The sequence below is a fragment of the Salmo trutta genome, chromosome 30 (genome assembly GCF_901001165.1).
Source record: "Salmo trutta chromosome 30, fSalTru1.1, whole genome shotgun sequence".
NCBI lineage: Eukaryota > Metazoa > Chordata > Actinopteri > Salmoniformes > Salmonidae > Salmo > Salmo trutta.
Window position 1 is genome coordinate 40,987,584 of NC_042986.1, and position 11,774 is coordinate 40,999,357.

The following is an 11,774-nucleotide window of genomic DNA, read 5'->3' on the forward strand; positions in this document are numbered from 1 at the left end:
GATTAGTAGGAGAACAGAGACCTGGAGGGGGGTTACAGTGAGATTAGTAGGAGAACAGAGACCTGGAGGGGGGTTACAGTGAGATTAGTAGGAGAACAGAGACCTGGAGGGGGGTTACAGTGAGATTAGTAGGAGAACAGAGACCTGGAGGGGGGGTGCTGTGAGATTAGTAGGAGAACAGAGACCTGGAGGGGGGTTACAGTGAGATTAGTAGGAGAACAGAGACCTGGAGGGGGGGTTACAGTGAGATTAGTAGGAGAACAGAGACCTGGAGGGGGGTTACAGTTAGATTAGTAGGAGAACAGAGACCTGGAGGGGGGTTACAGTGAGATTAGTAGGAGAACAGAGACCTGGAGGGGGGTTACAGTGAGATTAGTAGGAGAACAGAGACCTGGAGGGGAGTTACAGTGAGATTAGTAGGAGAACAGAGACCTGGAGGGGGGTTACAGGGAGATTAGTAGGAGAACAGAGACCTGGAGGGGGGTTACAGTGAGATTAGTAGGAGAACAGAGACCTGGAGGGGGGTTACAGTGAGATTAGTAGGAGAACAGAGACCTGGAGGGGGGTTACAGTGAGATTAGTGGAGAACAGAGACCTGGAGGGGGTTACAGTGAGATTAGTAGGAGAACAGAGACCTGGAGGGGGGTTACAGTGAGATTAGTAGGAGAACAGAGACCTGGAGGGGGGTTACAGTGAGATTAGTAGGAGAACAGAGACCTGGAGGGGGGTTACAGTGAGATTAGTAGGAGAACAGAGACCTGGAGGGGGGTTGCAGTGAGATTAGTAGGAGAACAGAGACCTGGAGGGGGGTTACAGTGAGATTAGTAGGAGAACAGAGACCTGGAGGGGGGTTACAGTGAGATTAGTAGGAGAACAGAGACCTGGAGGGGGGTTACAGTGAGATTAGTAGGAGAACAGAGACCTGGAGGGGGGTTACAGTGAGATTATTAGGAGAACAGAGACCTGGAGGGGGGTTACAGTGAGATTAGTAGGAGAACAGAGACCTGGAGGGGGGTTACAGTGAGATTAGTAGGACAACAGAGACCTGGAGGGGGTTACAGTGAGATTAGTAGGAGAACAGAGACCTGGAGGGGGTTACAGTGAGATTAGTAGGAGAACAGAGACCTGGAGGGGGGTTGCAGTGAGATTAGTAGGAGAACAGAGACCTGGAGGGGGGTTACAGTGAGATTAGTAGGAGAACAGAGACCTGGAGGGGGGTTACAGTGAGATTAGTAGGAGAACAGAGACCTGGAGGGGGGTTAGAGTGAGATTAGTAGGAGAACAGAGACCTGGAGGGGGGGTGCTGTGAGATTAGTAGGAGAACAGAGACCTGGAGGGGGGTTGCAGTGAGATTAGTAGGAGAACAGAGACCTGGAGGGGGGTTACAGTGAGATTAGTAGGACAACAGAGACCTGGAGGGGGGTTGCTAGGAGAACAGAGACCTGGAGGGGGGTTGCTAGGAGAACAGAGACCTTGAGGGGGGTTACAGTGACCAGGAATTCAACGTGGGTTGTGCGCGCAGGGTACATTAAATTAGAAGGGTTGCAGCCAAGGGGTGGGAGGATCTTCACAGCCTACAGGGTGAGGAACGAGCTGAGATAGAAAACACATACATAGATGCCAAAGCTTCAAAATAGCAAAATTAGAGAATCTGAAAAATAACTAGGTAAGATACTGAGAGAGTGGTGTGGACCCTTCCTATCATTCCTTTCTCGAAGACCTCTGCAAAACCGTCTATGTTTCGGCAAAGGTCTTAGTTTTGACAACGAGACCTCCGCTGACACTGATTACCAAAACCACAACAGTCACAAATTGCCCTGCCTCTTAATCCTGGTTGATGTGTCAACAATCATCTGCAAGTTATGAGCAGACAGGAGTTCACACACCAAGTAGGCTGCTGGGAAGACAGGAAGCACTTTAAATTAGATGGCCCTAGTTAGCAAAAAGACATTACTAGACAACAACAGATAAAGACAAAAATTATACTTGTCACTCCTGGAGATATCAGGAGTCCTCTGTAGTAATGTTGTGTTGCAGTAATGTTGTATTGTAGTAATGTTGTATTGTAATAATGCTGTTTTGTAGTAATGCTGTATTGTAGTAATGCTGTATTGTATGTAGTATTGTAGTAATGCTGTTTGTAGTAATGCTATATTGTAGTAATGCTGCATTGTATGTTGTATTGTAGTAGTGCTGTATTGTAGTAATGCTGTATTGAAGTAGTGCTGTATTGTAGTAATGTTGTATTGTAGTAATGCTGTATTGTAGAAATGCTGTTTTGAATGTTGTGCTGTTTTGTAGTAATGCTGTATTGTAGTAATGTTGTATTGTACTAGCGCTGTATTGTAGTAATGCTGTATTGTAGTAATGCTGTATTGTATTTTGTATTGAAGTAATGCTGTTTTGTAGTAATGCTGTATTGTAGTAATGCTGTATTGTATTAATGCTGTATTTTATTTTGTGTTGTAGTAATGCTGTTTTGTAGTAATGCTGTATTGTAGTAATGCTGTTTTGTATGTTGTATTGTATTAATACTGTATTGTAGTCATGCTGTATTGTACTAATGTTGTATTGTAGTAATGCTGTATTGTATGTTGTATTGTAGTAATGTTGTATTGTATGATGTATTGTAGTAATGTTGTTTTGTAGTAATGCTGTACTGTATGTTGTATTGTAGTAATGTTGTATTGTATGATGCATTGTAGTAATGTTGTATTGTAGTAATGCTGTATTGTATTTTGTATTGTAGTAATGCTGTACTGTAGTAATGCTGTATTGTAGTAATGTTGTTTTGTGGTAATATGTTGTATTTTAGTAGTAATGTTATAGTACTGTTCTATACTAGTTTTTAGCACCCCCTGCTGACTATTGTATGCCTCTGCACCCCATCAGGAGGTGATGGCTGACCTGGAGGAGAGTAAATACCAGAATGTGGAGCTGCGTCTGTCCATCTACGGCCGCCAGAGGGACGAATGGGACAAGCTGGCCCAGTGGGCCGTCAAACACCAAGTCTACTCTAACAACGTACGCTGGCTGTTGCAGGTGCCACGACTCTTGTGAGTACCACCAAAGCCCTCTTACAACATCACATACCATCTCTGTTACTACTACTTTCATCCATTCAACAGTTGTCTGGTTGTTCACACTTCTTCCGCATTGTTCTGAATGAAACAACATATTTTCATGTTCGTAATAGACAGAGGTTAAAGTGCTTCAGTCCTTCCACACAGCTATAGTCAAACCAGCTGCCAGATAACATTGAATTACTGTGAAAGTACCTAATTATTGTTACTGAACAAGGATTCTTTCATTTGACCTGAAAACCCAATACAATTCTGAAAAAAAGTTGACCAGACCTGCATGCTCTCTATCTCTCTCCACAGTGATGTGTATCACACCAAGAAGCAGCTGTCTAACTTCCAGGAACTGCTGGAGAACATCTTCATGCCTCTGTTTGAGGTCACCATCGACCCCGCCAATCACCGTGAGCTGCACCTCTTCCTACAACACGTGAGTAAACAACTATTGGTTTAGTGGGTTCAGAGAAAAAATTGGGTTTTGGATCAGTTTATTATGGCTTTTGTCTAGCGGTAAGCTAACGGTAGGACGTTTTTAATGAAATGGCTGAGCGGCGTTATCTTTCTGGTCCTGACGAGAGAGAGAGAAAAAAAAACTGTGTGGTGGGGGGAGGTTCTCTTCTGCACTGTTCAACCAATCCAGTTCATGTGGAGGAGGAGTTATGATGGAGTGTCGCCTTGTTTAACGTCCAAAAGAGGAAGTCACGTCACAGGCTCTCGTTCCATTTCCCCCTTTAAAAACTGGAACTTCCGGTTGTTTTCCGACTCCACAGAGGGTAGTCTAGCAGAAAACATCTCTGAGACACTGGCCGTGTTTGAGAACATCAATTCCGACGGGATCTACACGACACAATACGTCGTTATTTAGGATACAAGGTGATTTGTAAATCAGTCAGTCGACTCAGTCTGTCATTAGAGACTGACCTAAACTGATGCTCTCAAACACCACCACTGATCATGAAGATGATAACGTCGACAGTGATGATTACGATGACGATGGTGTGTGTGTGTGTGTGTGTGTGTTCAGGTGGTGGGCTTCGACAGTGTCGATGATGAGTCTAAACCAGAGCATCACTGCTTCAACATGGAGAGTCCTCTGCCAGTCAACTGGACTGAAGAAGACAACCCTCCTTATGCCTACTACCTGTACTATATGTACGCTAACATGACCGTGCTCAACCACCTGCGTAGGTATGGGACTACATGACAATGCAGCGCTGTACTATTTACACTGATTCTAGCATTATCACTGTAAACACCTGGCTATATGTGGGAACAGTAGCTAGATCAGGGCTCTCCAATCCTGTTCCTGAAGGTTTTCATTCCAACCCTGTTCCTGTAAGGTTTTCATTCCAACCCTGTTCCTGTTGGTTTTCAGTACAATCCTGTTCCTGGAGGGTTTCATTCCAACCCTGTTCCTGGTGGTTTTCATTCCAACCCTGTTCCTGGTGGTTTTCATTCCAACCCTGTTCCTGTAAGGTTTTCAGTACAATCCTGTTCCTGGATGTTCATTCCAACCCTGTTCCTGTTGGTTTTCATTCCAATCCTGTTCCTGGAGGGTTTCAGTCCAATCCTGTTCCTGGAGGTGTTCAGTCCAACCCTGTTCCTGTAAGGTTTTCATTCCAACCCTGTTCCTGGAGGGTTTCAGTCCAATCCTGTTCCTGGTGGTTTTCATTCCAACCCTGTTCCTGTAAGGTTTTCATTCCAATCCTGTTCCTGGAGGGTTTCAGTCCAACCCTGTTCCTGGAGGTGTTCAGTCCAACCCTGTTCCTGTAAGGTTTTCATTCCAACCCTGTTCCTGTTGGTTTTCAGTACAATCCTGTTCCTGGAGGGTTTCAGTCCAACCCTGTTCCTGTTGGTTTTCAGTACAATCCTGTTCCTGGATGGTTTCAGTCCAATCCTGTTCCTGAAGGTTTTCATTCCAACCCTGTTCCTGGAGGTTTTCAGTCCAACCCTAATCTAGCACACCTGATTCTAATAATTAGCTGGTTGATAAACTGAATCAGGTTAGTTACAACTGGGGTTGAAAGGAAAAACTACAGGAGGGTAGCTCTCCAGGAACAGGGTTGGAGAGCCCTGGTGTGAACCTACAGGAGGCTAGCTCTCCAGGAACAGGCTTGGAGAGCCCTGGTGTGAACCTACACGAGGCTAGCTCTCCAGGAACAGGCTTGGAGAGCCCTGGTGTGAACCTACACGAGGCTAGCTCTCCAGGAACAGGCTTGGAGAGCCCTGGTGTGAACCTACACGAGGCTAGCTCTCCAGGAACAGGCTTGGAGAGCCCTGGTGTGAACCTACACGAGGCTAGCTCTCCAGGAACAGGCTTGGAGAGCCCTGGTGTGAACCTACACGAGGCTAGCTCTCCAGGAACAGGCTTGGAGAGCCCTGGTGTGAACCTACACGAGGCTAGCTCTCCAGGAACAGGGTTGGAGAGCCCTGGTGTGAACCTACAGGAGGCTAGCTCTCCAGGAACAGGGTTGGAGAGCCCTGGTGTGAACCTACAGGAGGCTAGCTCTCCAGGAACAGGCTTGGAGAGCCCTGGTGTGAACCTACAGTAGGCTTGCTCTCCAGGAACAGGTTTGGAGAGCCCTGGTGTGAACCTACAGGAGGCTAGCTCTCCAGGAACAGGCTTGGAGAGCCCTGGTGTGAACCTACACGAGGCTAGCTCTCCAGGAACAGGCTTGGAGAGCCCTGGTGTGAACCTACACGAGGCTAGCTCTCCAGGAACAGGCTTGGAGAGCCCTGGTGTGAACCTACACGAGGCTAGCTCTCCAGGAACAGGCTTGGAGAGCCCTGGTGTGAACCTACACGAGGCTAGCTCTCCAGGAACAGGCTTGGAGAGCCCTGGTGTGAACCTACACGAGGCTAGCTCTCCAGGAACAGGGTTGGAGAGCCCTGGTGTGAACCTACAGGAGGCTAGCTCTCCAGGAACAGGCTTGGAGAGCCCTGGTGTGAACCTACAGGAGGCTAGCTCTCCAGGAACAGGCTTGGAGAGCCCTGGTGTGAACCTACACGAGTGTAGCTCTCCAGGAACAGGCTTGGAGAGCCCTGGTGTGAACCTACACGAGGCTAGCTCTCCAGGAACAGGCTTGGAGAGCCCTGGTGTGAACCTACACGAGGCTAGCTCTCCAGGAACAGGCTTGGAGAGCCCTGGTGTGAACCTACACGAGGCTAGCTCTCCAGGAACAGGCTTGGAGAGCCCTGGTGTGAACCTACACGAGTGTAGCTCTCCAGGAACAGGCTTGGAGAGCCCTGGTGTGAACCTACACGAGGCTAGCTCTCCAGGAACAGGGTTGAAGAGCCCTGAGCTACTGCAGATACTTGCCACTAAAGGTTATAAGCAACAATTCTTCTACATTGTACCCGTTCACATTTCCGTGAGGGTCATGACCCTATACAGACGTACCAATAGGTAATGGACACAGGAAACCCACCGACAATACTATCACTTATCATAACAGAACAGTGCAAGATGCAACATAAACAAACTCAATATGCCCTGGCTTTGACCTCTATATTATGTAGCTGTGTTATACAGTGTCGCTAAGGTATTATAACCACCTTATCTCTTTAGCTGTCTGAGTAGCTGTGTTGTATATGGTTTGAGTCTCATCCCCACCGTACCTCTATGACTGTGTGTACTCTACTGGGACCAGACACATATATATATATATATATATATATATATATATATATATCTCTCTCTCTCTCTCTCTCTCTCTCTCTCTCTCTCTCTCTCTCTCTTTCTCTCTCTCTCTCTCTCTATATATATATATATATAGCTCTCTCTCTATTAATGAACCATATCTCTGTGTGTCCTAGGCAGAGAGGTTTCAACACCCTGGTGCTGCGTCCTCACTGTGGGGAGGCGGGGCCTATCCATCACCTGGTGTCAGGTTTCATGCTGTCAGAAAACATCTCCCACGGACTACTGCTTAGGAAGGTACTGCTGCTCCTTTTAACCCCACGAGCACACACACACACACTTGTCAGCCGCCACAATCTCTCTATTTCACACACTCCAATGGGGACAAGGCCTCAAGTCAACTACAGTACGAGCTTGTGACCATCTGGTGCCTTTCAAACACAGTGAGACCAGCTACTGTAAATGTTCCAAAGCAAATGATTCATGGGTCGGTTGTTCTTTTCTATCGAACAATGTTTCCAGTCCCGAGGGACAACGGCCCCACAACAGAACACATAGTGTATCACCGTGTCTTTCCCCTGTCCCCTCCAGGCCCCTGTGCTGCAGTACCTGTACTACCTGGCTCAGATCGGAATCGCCATGTCTCCTCTCAGCAACAACAGCCTGTTCCTCAGTTACCATCGTAACCCACTGCCTGAGTATCTGTCCAGAGGACTCATGGTGTCACTGTCCACTGACGACCCTCTACAGTTCCACTTCACTAAGGTTGGTGAACCCCAACGATGTATTTAAATAAACGTTACGAATAATGGTATGTGAATATATACTTTTGTCATAAACGTTGAAGCCGTGTTGAATGGACCAAACTGCAGGCGGAATGTGGATACTCATCTTTTAATGTAAAGAATAATAAATTAAAGCAAAGTATACACAAGAAAACAATCAACACGGAACTCACGACAGGCTAACTACAAACAAAAAGACTAGCAGTGTTAGCACAACCACCCACAAACCCAAGTGACAAACATACTCCTAAATATATGACTCCCAATCAGGAACAACGATCCCCAGCTGTTCCTGATCAGGAGTCACAAGACTAACACAGAAACAGACATACTAGACAACACATACAGACTTCTTCTGCCACGTCCTGACCAAAATACTACACCACTACTCCCTCTGCTGGTCAGGACATGACAACTATATTATATGTCTATGGTGCCATGTCACTAGCTAGAAATATTTCCATCCAATTGGCAACTGATTTTCATGAAAATATTTTAAAAATCTACATAAAGAAAATATGTGCATTTTCCCCACCGGCGGTGGTGTTTCCACCAAACTGACTTGATAGAAATCAGTAATAACGTAGTGCACACAATGTACTTTTTCCTCTTCAGTTTTCATGTACCGAATAAAAATATATGTTCAATATGTTTCCATCACATTTTCATCTCTACTGATTATTTGTTTTGTCACAACAACAAAAAAAACTGTTGTGTTAATTAAAAACAAACGTTTCTACTCTGGTCTTGGTGCTTGCGCTCCAGACAACAGCTCTCAGATACAGGGCGGGTAGGCTAGTCTACATTATGACATTATTAGGGATAAGAGAGAGAATATTTGTATTTGTCAAATGGCAATAAAGCATCGATCATCATGTCATCAGAATAAGAACCGCGATATTTATTGGAAAGGAGCATCATCAGTATTTGCGCATAAACCATGTTCTGGAGGGTAGATCAGTAACTGTGGAGAATAGACCATATTCTGGAGGGTAAATAAGTAAATGTGGACACTAGACCATGTTCTGATGGGTAGATCAGTAACTGTGGAGAATAGACCATGTTCTGATGGGTAGATCAGTATCTGTGGAGAATAGACCATGTTCTGATGGGTAGATCAGTAACTGTGGAGAATAGACCATGTTCTGATGGGTAGATCAGTAACTGTGGAGAATAGACCATGTTCTGATGGGTAGATCAGTAACTGTGGAGAATAGACCATGTTCTGATGGGTAGATCAGTATCTGTGGAGAATAGACCATGTTCTGATGGGTAGATCAGTAACTGTGGAGAATAGACCATGTTCTGATGGGTAGATCAGTATCTGTGGAGAATAGACCATGTTCTGATGGGTAGATCAGTAACTGTGGAGAATAGACCATGTTCTGATGGGTAGATCAGTATCTGTGGAGAATAGACCATGTTCTGATGGGTAGATCAGTAACTGTGGAGAATAGACCATGTTCTGATGGGTAGATCAGTAACTGTGGAGAATAGACCATGTTCTGATGGGTAGATCAGTATCTGTGGAGAATAGACCATGTTCTGATGGGTAGATCAGTATCTGTGGAGAATAGACCATGTTCTGATGGGTAGATCAGTAACTGTGGAGAATAGACCATGTTCTGATGGGTAGATCAGTATCTGTGGAGAATAGACCATGTTCTGATGGGTAGATCAGTAACTGTGGAGAATAGACCATGTTCTGATGGGTAGATCAGTATCTGTGGAGAATAGACCATGTTCTGATGGGTAGATCAGTAACTGTGGAGAATAGACCATGTTCTGATGGGTAGATCAGTAACTGTGGAGAATAGACCATGTTCTGATGGGTAGATCAGTATCTGTGGAGAATAGACCATGTTCTGATAGGTAGATCAGTATCTGTGGAGAATAGACCATGTTCTGATGGGTAGATCAGTAACTGTGGAGAATAGACCATGTTCTGATGGGTAGATCAGTAGCTGTGGAGAATAGACCATGTTCTGATGGGTAGATCAGTATCTGTGGAGAATAGACCATGTTCTGATGGGTAGATCAGTAACTGTGGAGAATAGACCATGTTCTGATGGGTAGATCAGTATCTGTGGAGAATATACCATGTTCTGATGGGTAGATCAGTATCTGTGGAGAATAGACCATGTTCTGATGGGTAGATCAGTAACTGTGGAGAATAGACCATGTTCTGATGGGTAGATCAGTATCTGTGGAGAATAGACCATGTTCTGATAGGTAGATCAGTATCTGTGGAGAATAGACCATGTTCTGATGGGTAGATCAGTAACTGTGGAGAATAGACCATGTTCTGATGGGTAGATCAGTAGCTGTGGAGAATAGACCATGTTCTGATGGGTAGATCAGTAGCTGTGGAGAATAGACCATGTTCTAAGAGAGAATAAATAAAGTAAATAAATAAGTATGTGGAAGTGAACAGACTGAACAAAGTCATGATTCCATGCTTGGGGCCCTCGATGCTGGGGTCCTCCCTGCTGGGGCCATCCTATCCCTGACTCCAAGAGCTGGGTTTTCTGGGCCTTCCTCGGGCTGAATGTCATTATCAGGATGGAACATATGACATATTACTGTTACTGATTGCTGTCCCTATCCAGGAGCCCCTGATGGAGGAGTACAGCATCGCTGCTCAGGTGTGGAAGCTCAGCTCCTGTGACATGTGTGAGCTGGCCAGGAACAGTGTTCTGATGAGCGGTTTCTCCCATAAGGTACTACTGCCTTATCATTAACCACTGCATTATCAAGTTTCTACATTATTTACTTGAGAATGTATTACCTACTGTTAGCCTATTTCTACTGTTAGCCTGTTTCTACTGTTATCCTGTTTCTACTGTTATCCTGTTCCTACTGTTAACCTGTTCCTACTGTTAACCTGTTCCTACTGTTAGCCTGTTCCTACTGTAAGCCTGTTCCTACTGTTAGCCTGTTCCTACTGTTAACCTGTTCCTACTGTTAGCCTGTTCCTACTGTTAGCCTGTTCCTACTGTTAGCCTGTTCCTACTGTTAGCTTGTTCCTACTGTTATCCTGTTCCTACTGTTAGCCTGTTCCTACTGTTAGCCTGTTCCTACTGCTAGCTTGTTCCTACTGTTAGCCTGTTCCTACTGTTAGCCTGTTCCTACTGTTAGCCTGTTCCTACTGTTACCCTGTTCCTACTGTTAGCCTGTTCCTACTGTTAGCCTGTTCCTACTGCTAGCTTGTTCCTACTGTTAGCTTGTTCCTACTGTTAGCCTGTTCCTACTGTTAGCCTGTTCCTACTGTTAGCTTGTTCCTACTGTTAGCCTGTTCCTATTGTTAGCCTGTTCCTACTGTTAGCTTGTTCCTACTGTTAGCCTGTTCCTACTGTTAGCCTGTTCCTACTGTTAGCTTGTTCCTACTGTTAGCCTGTTCCTACTGTTAGCTTGTTCCTACTGTTAGCCTGTTCCTACTGTTAGCCTGTTCCTACTGTTAGCTTGTTCCTACTGTTAGCTTGTTCCTACTGTTAGCCTGTTCCTACTGTTAGCATGTTCCTACTGTTAGCCTGTTCCTAAGGCTATGTGCATGTTTGAGATTGACAGACTTTGTTTAGGTCTGTTCAGATCAACAGATCTTCGTAATGCCTGGAACAGCATGCAACCAATCAATGTATCTCTAACACACACGCTATTATTTCCCGCGATCATACGTGATCTGTTTGGAGGAAACCTCGTTTATCACCTGACAAGTTACAGTACTTTTCCTCAATCCACTTTCTGTCCTCAGGTGAAGAGTTACTGGCTGGGCCCTCACTACATCAAGGAGGGGCAGGAGGGAAACGACATCCGACGCACCAACGTCCCCGACATCCGTGTGGCCTACCGTTACGAGACCATGTGTGAAGAACTCAACCTCATCACCCAGGCCATCCGCACAGACGAGCTGGAGGCCATCACAGAAGAAGAAGGGACTCTGTGTATGGGGCCTGTCTAGGAGGAGAGAGGAGAGACAGAGAGGAGGGGAGTTTGTCTATGGGGCCTGTCTAGGGGGAGAGAGGAGGGACAGAGAGGAGGGGGGCCTGTCTAGGAGGAGAGAGGAGGGACAGAGAGGAGGGGGGTTTGTCTATGTGGCCTGTCTAGGAGGAGAGAGGAGAGACAGAGAGGAGGGGAGTTTGTCTATGGGGCCTGTCTAGGGGGAGAGAGTAGGGACAGAGAGGAGGGGGGCCTGTCTAGGAGGAGAGAGGAGGGACAGAGAGGAGGGGGGTTTGTCTATGGGGCCTGTCTAGGAGGAGAGAGGAGAGACAG

The 11,774-nt window shown here is 46.0% G+C and overlaps 1 protein-coding gene across 2 annotated transcripts in view; it reads left to right on the plus strand.

The window, feature by feature from the left end:
• The window catches only part of ampd2b (adenosine monophosphate deaminase 2b), a 61,895-nt gene extending 50,372 nt beyond the window's left edge, over nt 1-11,523 (plus strand). For both annotated transcript variants that reach the window (XM_029724187.1, XM_029724188.1), the window contains exons 12-18: nt 2,893-3,056; nt 3,384-3,510; nt 4,105-4,268; nt 6,897-7,017; nt 7,312-7,485; nt 10,115-10,225; nt 11,257-11,523. In XM_029724187.1, the coding sequence (XP_029580047.1) occupies nt 2,893-3,056; nt 3,384-3,510; nt 4,105-4,268; nt 6,897-7,017; nt 7,312-7,485; nt 10,115-10,225; nt 11,257-11,463 (1,068 nt within the window). In that variant the 3' untranslated portion in view covers nt 11,464-11,523. The remainder of the gene's footprint in view (nt 1-2,892; nt 3,057-3,383; nt 3,511-4,104; nt 4,269-6,896; nt 7,018-7,311; nt 7,486-10,114; nt 10,226-11,256) is intronic.
• Nucleotides 11,524-11,774: the final 251 nt, after the last annotated feature.